Here is a 26,894-nt window from a genome sequence, read left to right as displayed (position 1 = left end):
CTGCTCATCATAGACCATTTGGCTGGAGATGTAGAGCTGGAGCTGGAACCTCTCCCAGCTGCTGCTCCCCGGTCCTGCATGTCCCCACATAGCCAGCCTGCCTCACGCAGTCCCCACAGAACCAGCTGAGTCTACAGAAAGCTAGCTTACTCCTAATAAGGTCCTTATCTAAGTCTCCACACACACATCCAGCCTGGCAGTCCTCGTAAGGTCCTTATGAAACAGTTTGGTCCTCACATACAGCCAGCCCGGACCCCCTCAATGTCGCCTTAAGGCCAATCGCTTACACATTGTATGAGGCACACACTAATGATACATGACAAATTATTATATAACTCCCTCTTCATATCAAGTCCTCACTCCCCAATATACTCTGGGCAGCCACTGAGGGGTTGTCACAGAGCCAGACTAGCTCTCATGGGGTTGCTCTTGGTCTTCACACAGCAGCCATCCTAGTCTTTGTAAAGTCCCTGTAATAATGTCCACACACAACCAACAGCCAATCTGTCACAGCACACAATCTTTTCCAATAGAACCCAAGTTAAAACTGCAAATCCTAGCCTTGTTTCCTGTATAGACATAACAATACTCTAGTGGCCCATCTGACAACGGACCTGAACCGATAGAAGCGTGTACCTAATGCACACAGAAGAGTGTGTGTGTGTGTGTGTGTGTGTGTGTGTGTGTGTGTGAGTGAGTGTGTGAGTGTGTGAGTGTGTGTGACCTCGGACCTGCAAGTAGTCTGACTGGATGGCAGCTGCGAGGTGGTCCTTGCTGAGCTCGTAGAGTACGTCGGAGGTCACGACCTGGCTGAACTCCTCACACATGAAGGTCAGGGCCTGCCGGTGGACCCACTTGGAGCCGTAGGGCTGAGAGCTCCACTTCAGGATGGGCACCACCGTGTCCAGAGAGATGCTCGCCACCACAATGTCCTCACAACCTGGAGAGACAGAAGAGGGCATACTGTAGAAGGACATACAGAGAAGGATGTGACTCGATAGTGCAAGAGACAGAGAGAAAAGATAGTGTTTGTGTGTGTTAGTGAGTGAGAGAAATAGGTAGGTTGAGGGGTTGAAAGGAGGGGGTCAAGAGAGAGGGAGTGGGACAACCAATTCAACAGCTTACACATGTTTTACTCACTATTTCTTAACCTATTATTTCCCAACACACACACACACACACACACACACACACACACACACACACACACACACACACACACACACACACACACACACACACACACACACACACACGTAGTGGTGTTCCAATGGTCCAACATCATTAAACAGAAATTGAGATACTGAAGTGTAACTACTGCAAATACATACAGTGGGGAAAATAAGTATTCTACAATCAACTCTTTTTTAATTCAACATAATTCCATTACAGCTATTCACATGACATTTAGACCAGACATTGGTATTAACTCAATAAAAGGGAATGACACAGGAGATTACGGGGGGCCCGCTAGTGAAACTTGATCTTCAGTTCCTTCCACAAATTTTCTACTGGATTTAAGTCTGATTGATTAGGCGAGTCCAACACCTTTATTTTCTTCCTCTTCCTCTCCATAACATGATGCTTCCACCTCCGGACCTCCGGACTTCACAGCAGGTATGGTATTTTTAGGATCATAGGCAGAGCTATTTCTCCTCCAAACATGACACGTCACATTGTTGACGAAAAGTACAATGTTTGTCTCGTCTGACCAGACTACATTCTCCCATCTACTAATCTACAGGCTTCGCCAAATGTAGCTTCAACATGCCTTTTCTTAAGTGATGGAGTCTTCCAGGGTGATCGTGGTGGAGTGCATTGCTTATTGTTTTCTTTGTGACAACTGTATCCGCTGCTTCCAGGTCTTTCTGGAGCTCTGCTCGAGGGGTCCTTGGCTCTTGGGCTACTCTTCTGACTAACTTTCTGACTGCCCGGTCAGAAATCTTGCGAGGAGCTCCTGTGCATGGCCGGTTGATAGTCGTGTGAAGTTCCTTACACTTGTGGATAATGGCCCCAATGATGCTTATAAGAACATTTAGGAGTGGAGAAATCCGTCGGTAACCAGTGCCATTACTATGCTGCTCAACAATCTTGTTGTGAAGGTCTTGGGAGAGCTCTTTGCCTCTACCTATAAGTTTCTTGCAGGAAAGCTTGGTGACAAATGATTTGCTTACTTGTATTCAGAGTTGGGAAACTCACCCACCAACATGCACTAACCCAGCATATTCAAATTATTATTTATAATAATTATTACATGGATTGGTGATATGTTACATAAACATAAAATTGTTGATGTGTTAAACACTTATTTTCCCCACTGTATATGCATAATATATAGGCAACTTTATCAATATTGATAAGGGCTGTCTCATGAGACTCCCATGTCACCAGTCCTTAATTATTCACTCAATTGTCTATGAGTAGTTTTTCCTCTCACTCATATGCAACAATAAGTGTGTGTTGAGTCATTCTAAAACTGGAGAGAGAAACATGGAGCTGACACTCATTTCTGTGAGCTCTACTGTTACTAATGTGGAGAAAGCGCAGCATTGGTAAATGTCAGCTCATGTTGGAGCTGCCCCGGAGGCCTGGGTATGACAACATGTCATGTGAGGTCACAACTACTGTTCCTGTTCCTGTGACAGGCTGTACCATATCTACACTCTTTTTAAAGGGAATCTGGGATTGGTAAATAACATTTAAATGAATGATATAGCCTAGCTATTGATTATTGAAGAATCTAACTTATGAATACCTCATCAGCTTGTTTTATTCCATTGTTTGTTGACAACGTAATTGTAAACCAAACACAAACACTGAACAAACATGTGTAAAACACCTACTGCCTACAAATCACGAAATGTAATCAAGCCTCCTCCGTTTGGTAGTCGTGCAGTTACCCGAGTTAGTTTGGCCTGATGGATGGAGCTGTTTACTCCTCAAAGCTAACAGAAAGGTCTTTGGCAGCAGTTGAAAATCATGTCAACTAACTCAAGGCTAACTCAAGACTGAGTCAGTTGACCGCCAATACATCAACAACAGTGAATCAAGAGGCCACTAAATGAGAGAGGGACCTATCTTCAGCATCGACTTGCATATTTGTAAAGCCTGCATCAGATTAAGGAAAATTATTGACAAGAATGTGAATTCAACCTACATTTGTTGTAGTGTAAAGGGCTCTGCACACAGCGTGCGATTTCTGTTGCGCGTCAACGTTCCATTTTGAAGTTTGAATGGAAGTCTATGAGAACATACAACAGAAATCGCATCGCACGCTGTGTGCATTGGGATGCGATGTTTTATGATTTTCTCATAGACTTCCATTCAAACTTCAAAATGGAACGTTGACGCGCAACAGAAATCGCACGCTGTGTGCAGAGCCCTTAAGATTGTAATTCATCATATTCACTAGGGATGGGCAGAACAATCGATTATTCGAATAATCGTTCCCGAGGGCCAGTCAATTTTTAACATTAGGACCGTTAACATTTCTTTCCATTCAATAAACGCAAATTAACGGACAGAACTAATGTCGGCTCTGTAGCACTATTTGTTGTTGTTTTCGCATTAATCATGCACAGAAAAACAATATACACAATACACAAGCATAATATAGTTCAGTCATTATTATTACTTATTATTACTATTGAGTGGATGAGAGTCTGACGTCATTCAACTGCGTTACTACTTGTTTTTAGCCTAGCCTAGCCATTGAGGGCTACGTTGCTAGTGTAGGAATTATGCTATACGCCATAAGCGATGGGATCGAACGCTGGCGGGCAGTGTTCCTCAGGTTTTGATGCGAGTAAACACATTTCATTCTGATAGTCTGAGGTTGAGTTTTACTTTGGTGTGTTTGAGCGCATTGCCGTTGCACTGCGTTGGCCAAAAGATGTGTGGGCCATACTTACACTACTTGCAGTGTAAGCTGACTGGTAAAGCTTAGGGATCTGGTCTCCTCTCAAGACAGCCTCGACACTTGTGACAGAACCCGCAGCTTATAATTTCTTTTGTGTATTTGGCCGTTTTGATTTCGGATAGGCTATAGCTAGACCACTGGTAAACATTAGGGATGTAATGATGCATCGCGATGCAATTAATTATCGATACAAATGAGAGACGATTCAAATCGGTGAAATTAAAAATGAATCGCGATACTCTTAAGGTACACTGTATTGTTGTCCTGTGAACAACTATTACTATCTTTTGCAGTGATGTGTGGGTTCTTCTGAGCATTTCTCACCAGATCTCGGGCCATTCTATCTGAACTTTTTCTTGGTCTTCCAGATCTTGCCTTGACTTCAATTGTTCCATTTATTTTCCATTTTCTGATGATGTTTCTGACAGTGGAAATGGGTATGTTGAGAGTTTTTTGTCGCCTTCTCCTTGATGGTGGAAGTATCTTGATTCTGACATCCTTGGACAACTGTTTAGAGGAACCCATGGTTTTTAACACCAGACACAACAGCCACCGCAGTCAGATACTTTAGAAGGCATGGAGTTACTTCAGAATATATAGTTCAACCCTTAGTAATCATCTTCTCAAAAGGTAACAAAGAATAATCCAAACTTTTGCACAGGGCCCTTTTCCTTTTTTTTTTATCATTTAAAAACTCAGAAAAAAGAAAATAAAAAAAAGAAACTACTTTACAATCTGAAGAAAGGTGTTAGTGTTCAGGTTTGCTTTCAATCACTTAGGAGATTAATTGTAACAGACATTTAAACCAGGGGTGCCCAAATCTTTGCACCCCACTGTGGCTCAACCATTCGCTTTGTCACACCCCATGCCCTGCCCTTTCCACTGTGCGTGTGCATGTGTGTGTGTGTGTGGTCTGTCTATTGTTGAAATGGTTCACCGCGGTCCAACACAAACCAGTGGCATAGCAAAGGGATTGAAGTGAATTTTAGAGAATTTCAAGCAAATTGGTAATAGTATGTCAGAGGGAAATTCTGATCAGATTAACTGGAAACGCATTTTTACTTTGTTTAAACGATCTTCAAATCATCTCTGAAATGTATATAATGAGAATCTAAAACAAAACATGGTTCATCTAACCTGACAACTAGGAATGCCTTTGTGAAAGCGGGAGGAAAAGCAACCTGAACTACAGCACAGTGTCCTTGTTCAGAACAAAAAGCACTTGTTCAGTCCCTCCTCTCACAACCAAGATGAGATTGTCAAGAGAATTGTCAGGCAGCAAGGTCGGCCCATGTAAAATAGAGGAGGGAGGCTCCGAGCTCATTTTACACTTGGGTAAACATGATATAGGAGACGCATCGTGGGCAGTGAATATGGGGGTGTGTGAAGTGTGGAGGACGCCAGTGTTAAAGCCCAATCACAAATGCATCCATCAGCCCAGTGCAGTTCTTTCAGTAACAAATTCTACCAAAATGTTTTATTGGGGGATATTTTGTCAGCCCACCACTCACAGTCCCAACATATTACATTATCTCTCTCTCTCTCCTCAACTACACCTCCTCTGCATCAGTTGCTTAAGCTCCTACCACCATTCCAAAATCCAATCCTCTGCCTCTAACCCAAGGAAATTGTTCTCCGCATTTTCCACACTCCTCAACTCACCTCCCCCCCTCATCCCTGTCTGCAGATGACTGTCACCTACTTTGAAAACAAGGTTGATGACATTAGCAGCTCATTCTCTCCGCCTCTCGCCAACATTGCTACCACCCCTCCCAAACCCACTGCTCTACACTCGGTCTCTGACTTATCAGCTCTTTCTCCCCCTTTCCCCTGTTGATATTCTAAAACTGATCACATCCAAGCGGGCAACCACCTGCCCTCTCAATCCTATCCCCTCCTCCAATCCATTTCCAAACATCTCCTTTCTTTCCTTACCACCGTAATCAATTCCTCTCTATCCACAGGATCGGTCTCTGTAAGACCCAGGTATTGAAAAAAAACTTTACGTTTTAACTCATGAATTATGATAATTTATTTTTAAATGATGAACTCAAATCCCTTCCTGAATTGACAGAATTGAAACTGAATAACCCTATTTCATTTGACGCAATTATGTAAACAGAATTCAGTGTTTCCTCCAGGAATTTTTACAATGGTGGCGGATGGCCGTGACCGCGCGCTAAAAACAACGATCTAATTGTTTAAAAAAAAAAAAAAAATCTAATCACAGCCCAAACTAGAGGATGGCCAAAAAAAGAAAAAAAAGAATATACAGAATATAAACTTGTGACTGACAGTCACATACACACACACAAAGATCATCAGCTATAATATAATACGAATCGTTTTTTGACTTGCTAATGTCTGCTAACGTAGCACTTGAAACTGGCGCCGTTCTCTGGACTGCAGCTGCTCCCGCGTTAGCATTAGCATCCATCTTTTCTTCTCCCTTCTCACCGTCACGAGCTCAAATGACACTTGTCGGCCGATCTAACTCTTAACACTCACTTACAGGACTTCTGACACCATGTCGTGTTATTCTATTAAACATACACGTGAGTCCTTCTGTATTTCAATGTAAGTGTCTTTATTTTAACTCGCTCTGTAAGCTCTACAATACCGGTCTCTTGTTGTCTCGTCGTAACCTGCCCACCTGACCTGGGGGGTATTCCATCAACGTCGCTAAAGGAAAATCCTGGCTTATTTTTGATAACTCTCGCGAGACCTATCAGAATATGCCTGGATATTTTTAAGAACTCTCGCGAGATTTATCAGACTAAACCTGGATTTTCCCTTTAGCGATGTTGATGGAATACCCCCCTGATGTCACTACGGTGGCCTGTACACAATAACAATAATACCACAGTTCACATTTAGACCAATCAGGAGCCCTTGTGTCACGTCGTCAACTGAATGTCATTAATCTGATTTTGGATCAGCGGTTAGAGAGAGATGGGCGTGGATTTAGGTGCACTTTTAGTCAACATCCATTATAGCGCTGATCTAGGATCAGATATATTTTAATCAGCCAAAATGTTCAGATTATTATTATTATATTATTTTTTTTATTTTTTTTGTGGACTGAATCAATTCGTGGCGGAGGAAATTCATTCGTGGCGGCCCACCACCAATAAATGCATGTAGAGGAAACACTGGAATTGTATTTAGTGTGCGTGAGAGGGAGGTAAATGCCCATCAACTCATAAGAGTTTGTGATTTTTAGTGAGTGAAACAAAAGCAAGTAATGAGTTGCTGTGATAATAATAATGTTGGATTTTAACCATACTGCATTGCGAGGGTAAAGAATAGGACCCATTGATTATGTAAATGTGGTTTGAAAAAAATCATATATTATATCTTTTTTTGGATAGTTACATTTGTTGTTGTAATATTGACACAGGGGGCCTTACAGTTAAGACAGCCAGAGTCAAGCCTCTTCTCACCAACTCTTGACCGGTCTACTGTCCATAACTAGACTGGTATCCCTTCTCCCCTTCTTATCTAAAACCCTTGAAAGTGCTGTGTCTAACCAACTGTCTCACAATGTTCTTCAGAACAACGTCCTTGACCCTCACCAATCTGGCTTTAACACTAGAACAGCCATGGGTGGGGTCATTTGACTTTTCATGACTTTTCCTAGATATGTGTGTGTGTGTTCTACCACCCAGTATCCTTACATTTTCAAAATCACATGAGGATAAGCTAGTATAAAGCTATTTTGCAGTTGTCTGTGTAGGAGGCCGACTAATCCTGAATAGTCTGATCGCTCTTACCAGGTGACACTGTCCTCTCCACGAGCCCGGTATCTGATTCTGACCACCTGTAGTCACTTACTTAATGTAGGAACTAGGGGTGGGCATCAATGATCGACAATCGATAATTGATTGATAAGTATCTTGGTCGATCACAAAATATTTTGCTCGATAATCATTAATAAATTGAGTGGAAATTAGTTTGTCCACGTTATGTGTGAGAAATGAACTTTGCATTTGCCTTCGCATTGAATTTCGCAACGCAGTACGGCATGATGCAACAAGTTCCCATACGTTAGCCAGCAGAGCAAGCTCAGACATGGTGAAGCGACACCCGCACCAGGCAGCGCCATGGCACAGCTCCTCTGGGAAATTTAGACCCTGGTATCGAAGGGGAGCTAAAGAAGCGACCCGAACCGACCTGACGCGACCTGGGCCGACAAATGGAAAAGGGTCAAAGAAGCAGGCCAGCCCGGGCTGACCCGGCCTGGCCCTGTAATGGAAAAGCGCCATAAGACAACAAACTCAGAGGTACAGTAGTAGAGGTCCAGCATGCAATGTTGTGACAGGTATTCTTCATAAGTGATCTATCAAACACTTCAGGAAAGGTTTCTCTCACACAGTCCCTTTTCTGGTCTGTGTCTACTGTTCTCCTTAAATGCAGAGCTCTTCCTCAGCTTAACATGGTTCTTCAACAACACCGAGCCAGGGAAATGTCAGCGGATATGCTCTCACTGACCCCACCCGTCGCCTCCATGATGTCCCATCAGTCTCCTGAGCCTCTTTTAATCTGGCTGGTAATACTCAGTGCTGGGGAATGATAGACTGGTGGGGCTGCTGTCTGCTGTCTGACCACAGTATTGATCAAGCCTTATCCCAGCTTATCCCAGGATCCTAGGGTGAGAGTTATCTGGCTCTCTCACTGAGGGGGGGAACTCCGATCCGTGCCCAGTGGTGATTATCTATCCATCTGCTGAAAGGAGTCAGCTACTGGTCCATTTGTTCAAAGTAGAGGCGTTGTTAGGTTCTTGAAACATTGGGAGCTAGCCCACATTTCATCGTTTCAGTTTTTGGTTGTGGAGTACGGGCTTGCGCTAAATCGATGGCAATACGCTAAATCGACGGCCATGCGGTAGATCTTTTTTAATTTTTTTTCCAGGATCCGGAGATCCGGGGCTATTCATAAAACATTCGGGGCTAGAGTCCCGGATACCCAGGCCTAACAACGTCACTGGTTCAAAGGATCTGCTTCCTGTACACATGGCCCTGGCCAGTGATCCTCATAGCATGTGTATAGCATGATTAGGGCTGGGTTCAAAAAATCGATTTCCCAATTCTGAATCGATCTTCATTGAATGAGCGATTATCGATTCATAAATCCCGAGATCGATCTTTCATGCATTTTCCTGCTTGCAGCTTCAACCCGCAACGAGATCTCGTGGCCAGATCTCGCGCTACAAGAATTTATCATCTCACGCAACGAGAGGTCTCAACACTGTAAAATCTAAAAACATGGCGATGGCAGCAACACTCGTCACCACCAGGCTTAAAGGCAGATGTCTGGGTGCATTTTGGATGTAAAAAATTATGACGATAGACGATGAGCAGGACAAAAGCAAAGCCATATGCAAGGTGTGCGCAGTGGAGGTTAAATTTTGTGGAAACACCACAAATCTACGGAACTACTAATTGAGGCATCACCCTGACGTGAAACATGGAAAAGCGGATCCGAAACAAGCCTCGCTGATAAAGACATTAAACTGCATATATTTAATAAAAACTGGAAAAATGTGTTCTAAAACATTTGACTGGTAGTGTTATCTACTGCTGAGGATGGGCAACGTCCCAGACATTAGATTAGATTCCACCTTTTTGTCATTGCACAGAGTACAACTAAATGTATTTTTTGCTCTAGGCACAGGGTCAGCATTAATCAGTGCTGCTGGAGCAATTAGGGGTTAACTGCCTTGCTCAAGGGCACAACGGCAACACTTTAGATATGATGCCAGCAGTCACCAGCTCACATGCAACTCCCTCCTGAGGCGGAGATTGAACCAGCGACCTTCTGATTGCTAGCCGGCCTCTCTAGCCTCTAGGCTACCGCCGCCCCGCCACGTGACATGTGGAGCAAAAACCTATTAACCCATTACCTGAGGTTGACATATCCAACAGGAAAGATTAAGAGAGACCTTACTGTGTCTGTGTGTGTGGACATGGGAGAGATAAATCCAATTTACAGTGAAACACTTGCAATCAGAATACACTTTTTTTTTTACAACATCATTACATTTTGTTAGGGCTCTGACAGTTAGCCTATATGGTGACCGCCAGTTACAGTTATATGGAGGACAACCAGGAAAAGAAAAGAAGAAAAAGACCACTATTCATTTCAAGATTGTAAATGAATGATTATAAAACATTTAATATAAATCTACCTATCCGTCTATCAAACTGTCTCCAGTCTTTCCTCTTTTAAATTTTTAAATTTTATACCAGACGGTCTTGCTTTCTACTGAATAAACAAATATATCTTCTATTTAAACATCTATAATGTTGTATGTGGATATTCATTTGTTATTCAGGCTCAAACTGTTTAAATGATTGGCCCTAGTCTGTGCTGCTTGGAAAACAAAAATAGAGGCCCCTCTACAAGTCGAAAGCACAAGAAAAAAAGTATAGATAAGATGTCAACTAGACTGAGTCAACATCTGAAAATAAGCTACAACTCAAGGATGTTATTCTTCAGATTTGACTGAATTCCGCACAGTGCTAGGCTTTTTTCAATAAACGACTCTTGGTCTCTGTCCAGGGTGGGATGGGATGAACTGGATGGTCTCCTGGGGACATGGCAGACGTCACTGCCTGTTACCGCCAGGACCATCGGTTGCAATATCCCCAATAATAATGCAGAGGTCACATTAACACATGTTTTCGGCATAAAAAACGGAAGAATACAATGTTGGTATTTCATACAACCAGGCAGTAAGTGTCCCGAAAACCACTTTTCAAGTTATTCAATATGTGCTTCATATTACTGCATGTAGCCTACTCAATGCTGTAATGAACTACGACATTACAGCAAACACAGTGGGGTTTTTTCCATGTCAGTGAAGCGTCTCTCCCCTCTGTTAGGGCGTTCACACCGGCAAAGAACCGTGCCGGTTCGCGGGAACCAGAAAATAATAAAATAATGGTTCTCAAGCGTGAACCAAAACGTAGAACAGTCACGTCGTCAGTGGGTGTGTCATATTCTAGGCTGCAGAGACCAGCAAGGAGGAAGTAGACAAAATGTAATCTAAATCTAATGTAAATCTAATCATTAGTGATCAAAAACAATATCAAAACTTTCATTATTCTCTCTATCATCCTCACATGCTCAGCAAACACGCGGACATGTGCGAACGCGAATTTCGTAAGCCATTTCTATTCCAGTAACGGAGCAGCTGATTAGTAAGAGAACGCGTGTAGAAAGTGTCTTTTGTTTTGTTTCATAGAAAATTTTGTTTATTTCAGATACTGTAGTGGAAGATAGTATCCTCTTTTCCAGTGAAGTAGCTGCCATCGAGTTGTGAAATGTTTGTTTATCCCGCCCCTTCATCACCCATCGTTGATGACGGGGATGGTTCTGGTTACACTGGTATGAACGCGGGCTCGTTCGCCAGACAGCACCAACGTTCGGAGGTTCCTGAATGGGCATGGTTCTTTGCCGGTGTGAAAGCCCTATGAGTGAACACAAACTGAACGTGAAATTCAAGGCTTTTCATAAACTTTTTTTTTTACTGCTTTTTCATGGTTTCAGGGTTGGCGGTTGGTCGCACATTTCACCAGTACGTGTCATATATTAAGTACTAGTATAAGTAGGCTAGATCAGATTAAGTAGTTATTATTTTCTTTTCATGTCCTCCAATAAAGAGAGGGATACGGCAGGGTTGAAAAAGTTACTGTATATTTAGTCATTTTTAAAGCTGATCTACCCTTGAAAAGAAACTATGTCCTTCATATTGCTAAACATAATGGAGCCTTGACAATGAATAGGGCTACATCTGACGTAAGAGCAACAGGGTTTTCCTAACTACGTTAACCACTGCATGGGCATGAAGTACCGTATTGACCCGAATATAAGACAGGGTTTTTTCCCCGGAAAAAAGTCTGAAAAAGTTGCATCGTCTTATATTCGCGCCCTAGACTTTTACACGTCCATATTAATTCACAACAACGTATGGCGCCAAAAGACTGTTCCCCACACGAGCCACCGTGTTTCTCCCTCTCACACACCCCCCAGTGACGGGTGCCTGGAGAGATGGAGACACACTCGCACACACACCCGCGGAGAGACACCGCAGAGACACACTCGGACCAGCTTGAAAAAAGTGGCTCAAGTGGTTGGTCAAGTTAACAAACAACAGAGGAGTTACGATGCCAATTTTAAGACCATGGTGGTCAATGAAGCAGAGGCATCAAACAACTGTCGAGGAGCCAAGAAATATGATATGACAGAGTTTAATGTTAGAAGTTGACGAGCCCAAAAAGATCGGCTTAAGAATGGTAACAGTCAGAGAAAAGCGTATCGCCGTCCGCAAAGCGGCCTCTTCCAGGAGATTGACAGGAGGGTGTGTGAAAACGTGACTGAAAAACCTAACGATTGTATGCCCATACCCCAAGATGATAATAACCTACATTGTTTCATTCAATGTGAATACAAATCAAATTATTTTCTTTATTTGGTCTTCTTGATTTGGTCTTCAAAAAAAGTATTTTACCAAAAATAATTATTGAAAAAGGGGGGTCGTCTTATAATCAGGGTCGTCTTATATTCGGGTCAATACGGTAATAGGCACTTTGCCCACCCCACAATCCTCCCTCTTAACAGCTTGTAAATGTATTAAGCAGTAAACAAAGCCTTGAATGTAGGCGGAAGAAGCAGGAAAAGTGTGTGTGTGGGGGGGGAGGATCAGGGCTTAGACACTCACCTTGAGCTAGCATGCTGAACTCCAGGAATAGGGCGATGTGGTAAAGTTCCATGGCCTCCTCGGCACGGCTCACACTCCCCCTGCCCCCCGCCACCAAGGCCTGAACCTCCCCCAGGCTCCCCGCCGAGGGGCTGCCTCTGAGCACCAGGGCTAGCTCCACAGCATCTGTGTACATGCAGTGCAGGATGACACGCGCATACTTCTTGGGGATGATGGACTCGTCCAGGATGATGCGTGTGGGTGTCTGCAGTGTACGCTCTGTGATCTCCTCGCCAGTGCGGATGCGGCGCTGGAGGAGGTTCCGGAAGAAGGGAGAACGAGCAGAGAGGACGGCCTTGTGGGCGCGGAGCTCCTCGTCAGCGGAGCCCTGGATGACTGTGCCACCTCCCCCGCCTCCACAGCCTGCCCCGCCCCCGGCAGGCGGCCCCGTGCTGAAGGCCTCCACCAGCTCCGAGTTGGAGGAGAAGCTGAGCAGCGAGTCGTAGTAGCACATGTGCTCGCACAGCTCTCGCATGTCCTCCTCCAGAGAGCTAGGCGTGCCAAACTCCTCGCTCAGACGCACCAGCACGTCCATGTTCCGCAGCCGCGCGTCGACTTCCGGGCCAAGATCGCCTGTGTACAGGTAGTGCAGCAGCGCGGAGAACACGGCCGCGTCCATGCCCGCCGTGCCCACGTCCAAGAGCACCTCGGCGCCGTAGCCCGGCGACGACGACAGCAGCGTCTTGAAGAAGGGGCAGCGGGCGCCAAGGACAGCGCGGTGTGCGGGAAAGCAGGCGTCCTGGAAGATCAGGTCCACGTCGGTGCAGTACTTGTGCTGGTAGAGGGCCGCCAGGTCACGTTGCAGGGTCCGGGCCTCAGCCCTCGCCAGCCCCGCCTGCAGGCTCAGCTCCTTGAGGGCGGCCGTGCCCTCGTATTCCTCAACCAGGGCGTTGGCGTCACGCACCTCCCAGCTCGATAGAAGTTCACGCATCTGCCGCACGTGGTCGGCCGAACGGCTGGACTTGCGGCGCTTGATGAAGCGTCTCTTGAGTGTGGCCAGACCAGAGCTTTTCTTCTTCTTGTCCTGGGTCTTTTCGGGGCCCGGCTCCAGGCTGTAGAGCTTCCCTTCTCCACCATATCCCTGGGGGCCATAGGAAGACGTCCCTGAGGGGGAGACAGTAAGACACAGTAAGACTAGACTGGAGAAGCCAGCAAAACACTGCTTGCATGATCCGTCTGCTGTGTGCGTTGGTGTGGTAGAGGAGTGCAACCAACTAGAGAACGTCCACAGAGACTGAGAATGTACACAGAGACTGAGACAGACCTTTTCGAAAAACTGATGTTTGTGTTGCTGGTGGAAAGCCAGTGGGAAGTACAGAAAGACTGTGTAAGGTGGGGAGATGAAAGGGATATGGAAAGTTAGATCTTTACTTTTTCTTTTTACTGTTTTCCCCTGCTTTTATATTCACTTTATGTTCTTATTCCTGTTGTAAAGCACTTTGAGCTGCATTTCTTGTATGAAAGGTGCTATATAAATAAAGCTTTACTTACTTACTTACTAAAGAACTGTCACTGGTTAACTGAATGGTAGTCAAGATGTCTTAAAACATTCAACTCTTTTTTTTCACCATTTGCACCCTGAGAACGGATTCAATGGGACAGTGCAGGCGGATTGCAGTCAAGCTGAGCCAACTAATTAGTACAACAGTTGCTTTTAGCTAAGCCTGTTGAATTGGATAAGCTATGCACATTGCAATAATTTTCATTTGGAGAGATACACTCCAACACATTTTCAAAAAGGTTAGGCCTAGTTCACCACTCAAATCAACTTCATATGGTAGTTAATTAGATGAAAGGTAAAACTGAGTGAACCTCGATGACTGGGCAGAAAACCCCTGTTTTAGAGGTCCTCTTAGAAGCTCTCAAAAAAAGTTTTGGTGTGAGTCAAAGAGAGCATGACTATGACTCACACCAAAAGTGCGATTGCAGGCTTTAGTGCTAACCACTCTGTAGGTCAGTGTAGTAACTGCAGAATTCTAAATGGCTTTCATCTTGTGGTAATGCTTAACATGACATTTCTTGAATCTTAATGTCCTAGAAATTCACATTCCTTGATACACTTTGCAATCTGGCAAGTACTCAAAAAGTAATTAACAGAAATAGCCTTCCATCAGCTGTTTTAAATGTATATATACAGCAAATAATCTTTAATAAAAATGTACAGATTCTGTTCCTAATCAACATGGTGAGCGGCCATGTTCCAGTGTAGCTTCTTCTCTTATGATAAGATTTGTAAAATGTCAATGAAGCCCCTTGTATGAGTAGGATTGGGATGGAAAAAAGGCAGAAAGTTGCATCTTGAATACAAATATATGATTTCAGTGCTTAAAGTGCAAGAATCTGATTTGTTGCAGGAACATCACTCTTTGTATGGTTGAAGAAAATTAATAGGACTGATCCTCAGACATTTCCCCTTGTTAAAACTAAAAACTCATGGCATGCATTTGGAGGGAAAACAGCATCTTTTAGAAGATCAAAGTATATAAAAAGGACATGACACAGTCAACAGTATACACAATTATCAGCAGTTTGCCCTGCATTAGTATTCTGATTATTCTTAGTATCTTTCATATGGGAAATCCGACATTAAGGGCTGGTTTCACAGACAAGGCTTAAGTCTAATCCTAGACTAAAAAGCATCCTTCTTCCACTTCCGCCTGCAAGTGATTTAGTCCAGGACTAAGCTTAAGCCCTGTCTGTGAAACCGTCCCTAAGTGTACTAAAAGATGTCTGCTTCTGGAGATTACTTGTTAGCCATTATGTTCTGCTTTCATCTCTGTTACTTTCACCGTCTCTCAAATGGAAAGAATGACTCCAATCTGTGTCTGCCCTCTCAAACACAGAACTACTGATCTCTCCCAACTGACTTTTACATGGTTGTCCAATGTTGCATTTTCCATACACATCCAACTAGGGCTGCCACGATTAGTCGACTAGTCGCGACGACGTCGATTGCCAAAATCGTCGCCGACATATTTGGTAATCGACGTCGTCGCATTTTTTTGGGAGCTGAAATAAGCGATATGCATTCGTTTTTCTTCCCTGAAGCTGCCACTGGCTAGCGTCTCCCAGTGTCTTTGATGTACATGCGCAGTGTCGGTCATCCGGGGCACATGTGACGTCGCCGGAAAAACAAACAGAGAGAAATGTCTTCCTGTCCTCGTACCTCTAAAGTGTGGGAGCATTTCAACCACAACGTTGAAAAAAAGAATGTAAAATACAATTTGCAAAGCTGAACTCGCTTATCATGGCAGCACGTCTATGATGCGCGAGCATCTCAAAAGGAAGCACGTTGTGGCAGATGACGAGGAAGACGATGGCTCGTCTCGGTAAGCTAGTTAGCTTGTTATTGGCTAACGATATTGTTACGTTAAAAGCCTTCTTACATTATTTTACGTTATGTGCTGTAACGTTGTCATCAAAGCGATACTTATCAAATAGCTAAAAATGTTGTCTTAACGTTACAGTGCTAAGAAGGTGCGTTCTACTATGGATAGTTATCTTGTCAAGATGCCAACGTGCATTTCCTCGCTATGAATGAATAGTCCACACAGGAGAGAAACAATTTCTTTGCTCAGTCTCCTGCACTTTTCTTTGTTATGTTATTTGATTGAGACCAAACCTTTTCTCTACAAAATTTCTTTTTGTGGATAATTGCTCTTTTTTAGTTGCCTTAGTGCCTACCTCATTTTATTTTGCAGCACTATTCAATACATTTAAAATGTATGTTTGATGCCAGAGAAGCAAAGCAAAACTTTTGTACTCTGTACAAGTATTTATTTTTGTTTTTGTATTCTTTTGGTTGCCTAGTGCCTAGCCTACCTCATTTTACTCAACAGTTTGCACTCTCTACTACTCTTTACATTACATTACATGCAAGTGATGCCAGAAATACATCTGCAAAGTTCATTAAAATATCTATTTTTGAGTGAACAATCATTTTAATTGTCTTTATTTTTAGTTAGCACATGCCTACAACAACAACTAACAACTTCAAGCTAAATTTAGAAGCTAATTTAGAAGATGATAGCTAAATAAGAGCGATTGAGTAATTGTGCGATAAGCTGTAATTTATGATCCGATTAGTCGACTAATCGTTAAAATAATCGGTGACTAGTCGACTATGAAAATAATCGTTTGTGGCAGCCCTACATCCAACAAATGTGCACACACACAATATGAAAAGGCAAAACTAATCAGAAAATTCTCTTTGGAATTGTTTGCGCTTGATATTTTATTTAGTCACTGGCATACTAACTTGTACCATCTCTGGTACACTTATGGAGTAAACATTATAGGTGATTACAGGAACACTCTGATCCTTTGCTATGCTCATTAAAATAATTAATTGAATGGAAAGATTCTTGATTCAACTCATTGTTTATCAAAAGAGTACAGTATCAACCAAACTACATAAGGATTCAAAACATTTTAGGAATTAGGCAGAGCATGTAATGAAGGTATTTCCCATTTAGTCATGCTTTTATTCTACTGAGAGTACAGAATCCCTTTTGAAACCAACATGTAAAGACAGAATTGTGAGTTAAAAGATAAAAGGACCCACCTATGAAGGTCTGCTGGCTCTGTGAATTGCCCCCAAAACGGGGTGAGCATGAGTGGGGATAGCTGGAGGTATTGACACCCATCCTCTCCTTCTTCCACTTCCTCTTCACATGGACTGCAGGGGCCACCCTTGCTGTCTCATTCTGCCTAAGCAAAAGCGACTTAACTCAGGGCCTGGAAACACAAGCCTGGACCTCAGGGAGTGTTGCTTCACCAGCCATTCCTAAATGACACAAAGGGGAGAAAATGTGTTTAAGACTCTACAGAGGGTCCCGTTTATATCTGGTATCTCAATCCTTCAGTAAAGCCAATCAAGCTTTGTGCATAAAGCTACCAAATTATAGCCTAGCAAGGACTGGGACATACACACTTTTATAACACATATGAGCTCAGTCCCCAGAATTCCAGAAATTATTTTGAACCACACATAAGATCAACTTACTTTTGTTATTTGCTTGGTAAGTAAGGGTTGGAGCCTTCAGGGGGGTAGGTTTTGCAATATAAAACCATTTCTAAACTCTTTTTTCCAAAGAGGCTATTGCTACATCCTGATATTTATGTTTCGTTTTACAGTCCAATCTAGCGCTGCCAGAAACTGCTCAGGGGGGTAGCCATCAACAGCTTTGGAAGACTTCAGGGCTTAACTTTCCCTACTTCCGATGTTAACCAAAAAGGAAAAAAGCAAAAGAGCACAATGTGGTATTCTACAAGAATATTTAATGGATGGGACTTATTTCTTGCAGTCCAGGGGAAAAGTAGCCGTAAAAAGAAATCAAACAAAACCGTTTTTCTTTTATTTATTACTCTGGATATTTCAACCGGAGTGCATTGATACACTTCAAGCATACAGTGGGTAGACCTCTCTGCAAACCTGCAGAAATCTCCTTCCTTCAGCTGTATTACATGTACGTTCAGCCAAATGCTAAATCAAGAATCTTTAATCAAAATACAGATTCTGTTCCTAATCAACAACATGGTGAGCGACAGTGTTCCAGTGTCTAGCTGATGTTCTCTTCATGATAAGATTTGTAAAATGTCAATGAAGCCCAGTGTTTTCCCTACCATTGCCGCCCCCCCAACGGAACCCCCCGCCCCCCCAAGAAAGAGGAATTATTACGGACGTAGACACCAAACATCTGACAAGTAGGCTAAAATATCCGCTTTTTTAAAAACCCAACCCGAATCTGGCGAGTGGCAAGCCCATGGGCTCGTTGGTAACGTTAGTCTGCCAGTAGTCTCGCATAGCCAAACCTATCTCCACACTTCGCTTCGCGCTGGACACACTCGCGTACAAGATTGTGCGCGAGTGTGCGCGCGCGATGCGAGAGAGTTTTTGCAGGGTGAGATGTCTGCAGATGGAAAGTAAGCAAGTAAGCAAATATAATTGCTGAGTGTTCTAACAGAGCAAGTTGGTTCAAATTGGTCGTTATTATTGTGACTAGAAAGTGTCTGATTATAGTTCCATGGTATGTAAATAGTAGTGTCAAAGAACTAGCAAGCTAACTAGCTAGCTCAGAGGTGATTAGATGAGCTAGTCTGCTGCACACATGCCAGCTAAAGAGCTAACTGGATGCACTTTATTATTTTACTTAAAGTAGATATACTATCTTTCTTATTCTGTTAGAATTGAGCTTTATGGTAATACCATAATGGCATATTTACAGTACATGGACAGTGGATTGAAGCATTGGAAATGTCTGTTTTTTATATAGTTGGACATACGATTTTTTTTCAGGTGAGAGAGTAAAGTCAAAATGACATTATCTGACTGCATTGCCCACAGCAATCCAATATTCAATTATAATTATGTTATAAATTGATATGGATAAATGTATACCTCTTACTAGATTATAAATACTCTGGTTGTTATGATTGCCTTTTGGTTGACAGCAAAAGAGGGAGAGAGGAGGATAGAGAGGGAGAGAAGGAGAGAGAGCAGGATGGTGCACCAGAGAGAGCGCAAGAACCAGGTGAGAAAGTGGACAGGTAGTCAAGACCACATAAGTAAGTAGCCTTGGCCCATAGGGCAGGAGCCTATCTCCTGTTTCTGTAGCGTGAGGCGGCTTAATGTACAAGTTAGTACATCCCCTGGACATGACGCTGGTATGTCGCAGGGTCTTAACCCCTGGGGGGGGGGTCCATGCCACGGTCCATGCCCCTCCCCCAAGACAGCAAACCTAGGGGCAACACTGAAGCCCCTTGTATCAGTTAAGGATTAGGATGGAAAAAAAGGCTTTATGAATACAATATATGATTTCAATGCTTAAAATGCAGGAACATCACTCGTTGTATGGTTGTAAGAAAGAAAATTAATGAAAGACATTTCCTCTGTTAAAACTAAAAACTCATGGCATGTATTTGGAGGGAAAACAGCATCTTTTAGAAGATCAAAGGATGTAAAAAGGACATAACACAGTCAACAGCACTTTAATTCTCAGCAGTTTGCCCTGCTTTAGTATTCTGATTATTCTTGGTAGCAAGTTTGAAGGCACTGGTTTTGAAGTAACTCTCTGCTTTAAAACAAGGACTGCACGAGAAAGGCAGACCGACTGTACAAATTGCTGAGAAATGATTATTAAAATGGCTAGGACAAGGAATGTCTGTCAACTTTTAACAGGCTACTTTTCTGACTGACGTGGAGCACCAAAACTGCTGACAAAAAGATGAGGTTATGTAAGCCATCCAAGCCATGCAATGGAGGCGGGGGAGAACAATCCGCTTGCTCTGAGCATCAATAAGGAGCTTGCACTACTGATGGGGCAACCATATTGATAGTCGAAGGGACACAAAAGAAATAGTTGCCTGTACAGAACAAGCCAACACACAATATTCTGATTGCCTGTAGTTGCCTGTAGTTGGGAGAGCCAACGTAGCCATTTGAGGAAACTCTTGTCCAAGTGTCGGCTGTTCTCAGTTCAACACCTTATCTGACACTTCCCTTCTGTGTGTCATTCTTCCGCTGTGATTGTTATACTTCATCAACACCTCAAACTCTAAGGAAAAAGCCTTTGATAGTGTGTGTCTGACTTAAAATGTGTACTTTTGTGAGAGGTTGAGGGGAATAAACTCTATTTGCCCAATTTGACAATTTTGATTTGTGAAAACATATTCAGTGCTGCTATTTCTACCCCGTGCACCCCCCCTCTCCTCTCCCACTCTCACACTAAATCATGAACACAGTATCAGCCCAATTACTGGTACAACAAACAATTCACAGGGCCTCCAGTTTTACGCACACTGGACAGGACTGCGGAAGCACACACATAGCTCAACCACACACTCACAAAATGTCATGATGCAGGCACCAGCAAAGACCTGAGGTCTGCCTTGCCTATGGGACATCAGAAGGCTGTCTCTGGATCGCACCCAGTGAGAGGATCTGCTATCAGCACACAGTGGGTGTGGGCGTGTCCTTCCTGATGTCCGATTTAATCTGGCCCTGAGGTTACAATAAAGCAGCGGGATCCCCCCATGCCCGTCCTACAAACATCAGAGCACATATGCCAAATCACAAAGACATTATAAAGAACAGGATTGCTCAGTCCCTCCAGAAAAACTGAGTTTTTTCCTTGATTATGCGGGCAGAAATCCTTGATTATGCAATGGAATATGCGATCATTTGTGTGATTTTATGCAATGAAAATGCGGGAATTTGCGAATATTGCAAAAAGCGGCAAAAAAGCTGAGTACACCGGTTTTTCCATTTATTTAGCCAATTCTTCTACCATTGCACAAATTAAAGAAATATAGCTTTTTATTCATGAGTGTATGGTTATTCGTGTAAAATAACCTGATTAATTATATTTATCAAAATTAGGTGTTTGAAGCAGCTGGTGAAAGGGGGAACAAGTCACCAATCGAAACGTTCAATGCAATGGTTTCGGTGAGTAATCCCCACTGCTACCTAATTAACTATAACACTACAGTGTTTCCTCTATATGCATTGATTTGTGGCGGCCCGCCACAAATAGATTCTCTCCGCCACTAATTCATTCAGTCCACTAATGGCGCTTTTCGATTGACCAGACCGGTACGGCACTGTACGGCATGCATTTGTATCCTACCCGTACTGTACTTTCAGAAACGCTTCTCCATTATACACAACAGACCTGGAGCAAGCCGGGACAGTAGGAGGAGTTAAGTGTCATAAGAGCACTTCACTTTAATAAGTGCCGCTATACAGCTCAACGGGGGGAAATGCGCTAAGAATTATGTAAAAATGCAGCACTATCATGCACAGATCAGGCTTAAAACATGTAACGTTAGATATATAACGTTAGACAGGGAGCAATGTATTTCTACGGAAAGGCTGTGCTTGACGCTTTTATTGGACTGACGCCGGGGCACTCATACAATCTCTGCGTCTCTGAGGACCAGGGTGACTGGCACCCTGTGACAAACACGCAGATATGAGTGCTCCGGTGTCTTGCTGGTAAATGAATGAATGAATTAATTAATTAATTAATTAATCGTTTAATGGTAGTCTTTATTTATACAGAATATGGATGTTACGTGCCTGTTACTTGCCGCTTTCATAATTTTATTTAGCCTATATAGCACAAGTCATGCATTGAATGTAACCTCAAGTGCAGCTGAACAGTATTAAGCTAAGTAAACCACAATACATGTGTGGGTATCCGCGTCATTGTTATCGGAAAACGCACCCAATCGCCGACCACACGACACCAAAAACGATAGGCCTACGGCAAAACGAAATGTTGAAATAGCAGTAATACCACGTTCATTGATAAAATAACATGAGGGATGGAAAGGTGGATGGCAGTTTTTAGAAGGGGGATGATGAAGCGTGCTGGACTGTGGAACAGTCTAGCATAGGCACAGCACATCGCCATGGTAGCGATTTTTTTGTTATGCTTGTTGTAAAGAAAAGTTCTATGATGCATTGAAATAACATTAAACTAAGATAATAAGATGGTTATCATAATTCTTCAAATCTCTTCAAAAAGTAATTACAGAAAAAGTAAATGACATTTTGCGAGAGCGAAATCTGTAGCCTGGGTTCTGTTGCACCTACCGCTTGTTCTGCTAGAGTGAAAACGCGCACGTCTTTGTTTTGAGCGCGCGTGCGCGTTTCATGCACGTGCACGCGGAAAATCACGCACGTGCTTCGCGCGCAAAAGGTGAGCGCCCCCAAATGTGAAAAATCCTGGAGGAAACACTTTACATTGTTAGCAGGCTCACAAAACAATGTTAGTTGACTAGCGAGTGCGTCACTGATTTTCAACAATGCTGAAATGTATTAACATTTTTCTAAATTAAAGTCTGAACATTAAATCGGCTGCCAGCTTGTTACCCCTTTCACCAACATCTGTCACATAATACTGTGATCCCATCAGTTTCCAGTTATTGCTTAGCTCCGGCTTTTATTTTGAAGTCACCAAAGCGAAAACGGAAGTCTGAATGTCGCTGTCATTCAGAGAACGGATACCAAACAGCCGACATCTTTGCTGTAATTATAGGACTTGGCAGTAGGCAGTCATCACTCAATGCTCATTCACAGAACAGCCTGGGTTGCTTGCACTGTTTGATCGCGTCATAAAAATAAAAAAAACGGTCTAACAGTCTTTTCACACATTCGGCTGAACACCGGATGTGCTTTTTTTTCTATTTTCGGTAGAATAATTTTGGTGGCCGAACTTTCAGTGCATCCCTAGTGACAAGCCCACGACATGGGAATGAAAGTTAAATGTGTTTAGGAGACAACACTTTACCAATGGCTGTTAAAGCAATGTCCATTCAACAAAATAAAGGATAAAGAGCCACTGTTTCCAGGGCCTCGACTTCTTCCTTCAGGGTGGGGAGAAGAGAGGGGAGGGAAGAGTGGTGGGTACCCTGTGGCAGCTCCCTGAAGGCCGTGGCAGGCTGGATTATGTGAGACTAATGAGAGGGGACAGAGCCAAGCCACGCCGGGCCAGCTGCGGGTTGTCTGATCCACCCTCCAGCGCCACAGAGAGAGCTTTGGGGGCTTTGGGCCAAGTAGAACCAGGTAGAACCACCCAATATGGTGCATCCCTCAGCTGGCTTGCATTGGTATTTTTTGTCATGAATCAAAATGAATAGCCAATTCATTACCTGTATTGAGGGTTACAATTAACTGACCAAAACTCATGCCTATGCTGGGACCAATTTAGCTCAGATAATAGAACATTGAGTAGGCTGAAAAATAACATCACAGAGGCCGCATAGTTGGACAGAGCCTGTCAATGTCAGCTCAAACATGAGGAAAAGAATATCACACCCTGACAGCCTAGCTAATTAGAATGCCATGCACTATACATGTTTAACTTCCAGACACAGCATTCATTTTGCAATGACTGTGTACACCACATTTATAATAGATTGGTTGAGAAAGTGAAAACAATCCCCATGGTCTGTTCAGGCAGAGTAATGGGAAAACAGACCAACAGTCTGGCTTTACAAACAAGTAGCCTATATTTTAATGTCTGCGTATTTCACCAGTGTCCAAATACAAACGCACTCAAAAAGTGACATCTATAGCCCGATTCGGATTGGGCTAGTGTTACTGGGGGGGATGTCAGTTATGTAATTATTACCCCAGGACATGCGTTTTTTTCAGAGGATGATTTCCATTGGATAACTTTTACCCAGCAAACCCTGTAATTCAGATTGTTTTTCCGTTGGCCGTGAACGGCAGCCTGACTGTTACGTGATCAGTATGAGTTAAGATGTTTACATTTGACATGAAATGAATGTCAAGTCAGAGAAAGTCGATATTATGTGAACTTCAATATAAGCATCTGCATAATTAAATGAGAGAACTTATATCTCCATAGACACTTGATACAATTATTATTATTATTTCAGACATTAATTATATGTGCAGGTCTTTTTCAGTGTCAATTGGGAAGATCAATCTGATGTTTCTTGCTCACACTCCGTGCATCACTCAGAACCAGTCTATCCAGATACATTGAGATCTATCTGTGAGAACTATCTATCTGTGAGAACAGCACAGAAGATCACCGGCGCCCCCCTCCCCTCTCTGGAGGAGCTGTACAACACACGCTGTCTCAGGAGGGCCAAGGACCCGACCCACCCTGGGCACGTACACTTTGTCAAGCTGCCCTCGAACAGGAGGTACAGGACCCCGGCCGCTAAGACAAACAGACTGAAGGACTGCTTCTACCACAGGGCCGTCAAGGCCCTGAACACAGAAAAGGCCTAAGTTCTGGGCCCAGGACAGTCCGGACGGATTGTACGGCAGCTAGTGCTGAGGCACAAACATGTACATTTTCAAGCCTGCAAACTGTGACACTTTAAAATAATGTGAAAAAATACTTTTTGTGCAATATGACAACCCTAGTTGACTATCTGTGCAGTATAGTACAGTGGATTGTGTACATAGCCTTTATTGATGTAAACCAGCTCCTTACCTTCTTGTGATTTTATGCATCTATGCTTTTTCTAAAATGTGTTTTCTTTTTTCTTTCCTAACACCAGGGGAGCCACCCCTCCTAAATTTCGTTGTTTGGTACCTGTACTGTAGCAATGACAAATAAAATCCATTCCATTCCATTCCATTCCATTGCCTATAGAAAGTCTACACCTCCTTTCAAAGTTTTTACCTAGCTTGAAATTAATTATACATACAGTATACTGTATCAACACATAAAAAAACTAAAAAAACATCATATTTCCATTAGAGCTCTTCACATGACAGACATTGGTATTAACTCATTGTTCGTGGGTGTTAATATCAATAATTTTGGAATTAATATATTTGCTTTTATAGGGTTTCTGATTGGATAAGCTTGTCATTACAAACTGAGAAAATCTGTTCAAGAATGCAACTCTGAGGCCTGGGGAGACTTGAAAAGTCTCAAAGTTGAATGGTGGAGAGGAAAAAGCAAAGTCGATGGGACATCATCTCAGTGACCCTACAAAATGTGTCTATAACCAAGTGGCCAAAAATGGAAACTAATCTATCTCATATCCATAATTGTGTTTGCAACAATGAATTCAAGTGATACAGCAAAGAAAGTGTCTGGAAGTGTGTTTATTTGGTTTTACTACAAAACATTCATTTTAGTGCAAATCCAGCACATGCAATGCAGTTTCTGTCTCTCATCTGTGTGAAGAATAGTGGTAGCTGCCTCATGTTATGGGTATGTTTGTCACTGGGAGGGAAGGGGGGGGTCAGGATCAAGAGACAATTATACAATTTGCTGAGTTGGTAGTAACACCCTAATCTACAGTGTGTAATTGATTCCTATGCAGATCAGAGACTCTATAAAAACAAAGATATTAATTCCAAAATTAGGCTACATTAAGATGGACTCAATTCAACTTAGAGTGATTTGTGAATCACTTGCATTAATGAAAATTCTGGACTCATTTCAGAATTAAATCAGGTATTAATTGAATTAATCATTTATTTATGGTTTCCATTTTGAGTATTTGGTCCCCCTTAAAAAATGGTGCTGATTTTACAACAACTTTGTTGTAGTTACCGTTTCTGCTCAAGGACGGGTACCGTTGCTTCCTTAGGGAGTAGCATGTGTAACAGTAACCCAACGTTAGATCAAAGCTTCCTTATGGAGCAGCATGTGTAACAGTAAAACGTTAAATCAAAGCTTCCTTATGAAGCAGCATGTGTAATAGTAACACGTTACATCAAAGCTTCCTTAAGGAGCAGCATGTTTAACAGAAACACGTTACATCAAGGGTTGCTCAGGGTTAGCTTTCTGTTTCCTGGAGACACGCCCTCAAAGTTGACCACACACACGCACACACACCACTGACATTTCTCAGGCTTCTCAGCTAATCTTACTCTTTATCCTGTGGAGGTGGTGTGTGGGTCACCAATGATAGTTTTACTAAAACAGCACTCTAGGTAGGGCTGCACGATTTGGGGAAAATATCTAATTGCGATTGATTCAATTTGCTATAAAGTGACCCAACGGATATTTGTTGTAAAATGCGGCCATATCTCCGGCTAGGAAGGTTGTATGTAGTTTGTTTGTGCGTGTTCAGGGGCTTAGGAGCACAAATTGGCTCCCGTCTCTAGCACCCCCACAGCCAATTTTTTTGCTAAATAACAGTAAGTAAGAAACAGGCCTTTGCCCAAATTGTGACGGACAGATACAGCTGCCATTTTATTCAAAACCTATTATTCAACAATACATTGGAAATGCATTATTTTTCTTTCCATCGGTCTGATACTCTTATACATAAAGCAGTGTTCCACAAAAATGTGATTACATTAATTACCAAAAACTTTGTTTCAAGTGTTACCTGGGGGCTGCACGGCAGGCTTGATAACATGACCGCTGGGTATGAACCTGTCCCGCTCAGAGGGAAGGATGAGGGGGGTTGACATTTCATCAGCAGACACTTATCTGCAGACACACTCGCCCTTTAGCAGCTAGAGCTTGAGGAATGTTTTAACCAACACACTGACCCAACCCCTACTCCAAAATTTGAGATTCAGCAAAACACAACATCTTTAGGCTTTAAAAGGTCAGAGCAGCACAAGACAAGAGGAGTTTTTGAGAGTTTGGCCTTTTTCCAAAGATCTGTTGTGGGGGGAATGGAGATGGAAATCATATTGAGTCAGAGGGAAAATAATATTCTAAAATGGCACTATCAAGTCACTGTTGTTTGAAAGCC

General features: G+C 42.8%; 1 protein-coding gene across 1 annotated transcript in view; it reads right to left on the bottom strand.

The window, feature by feature from the left end:
• Positions 1 to 17,326, bottom strand: part of btbd7 (BTB (POZ) domain containing 7) — a gene marked incomplete at its 5' end in the record, with an annotated part of 29,288 nt that extends 11,962 nt beyond the window's left edge. Inside the window, 3 exons of the mRNA XM_080550536.1 lie at positions 732 to 940; positions 12,642 to 13,784; positions 17,245 to 17,326. Coding sequence (XP_080406662.1) covers positions 732 to 940; positions 12,642 to 13,784; positions 17,245 to 17,326 — 1,434 coding nt within the window. The remainder of the gene's footprint in view (positions 1 to 731; positions 941 to 12,641; positions 13,785 to 17,244) is intronic.
• Between the last annotated feature and the right edge of the window lie 9,568 nt (positions 17,327 to 26,894).

This window comes from Nansenia antarctica (genome assembly GCF_963989245.1).
Source record: "Nansenia antarctica genome assembly, chromosome: 1".
Taxonomy (NCBI): domain Eukaryota; kingdom Metazoa; phylum Chordata; class Actinopteri; order Argentiniformes; family Microstomatidae; genus Nansenia; species Nansenia antarctica.
The sequence above is the reverse complement of the archived record's forward strand: the minus strand, read 5'-3'. Positions and strand labels throughout refer to the sequence as shown.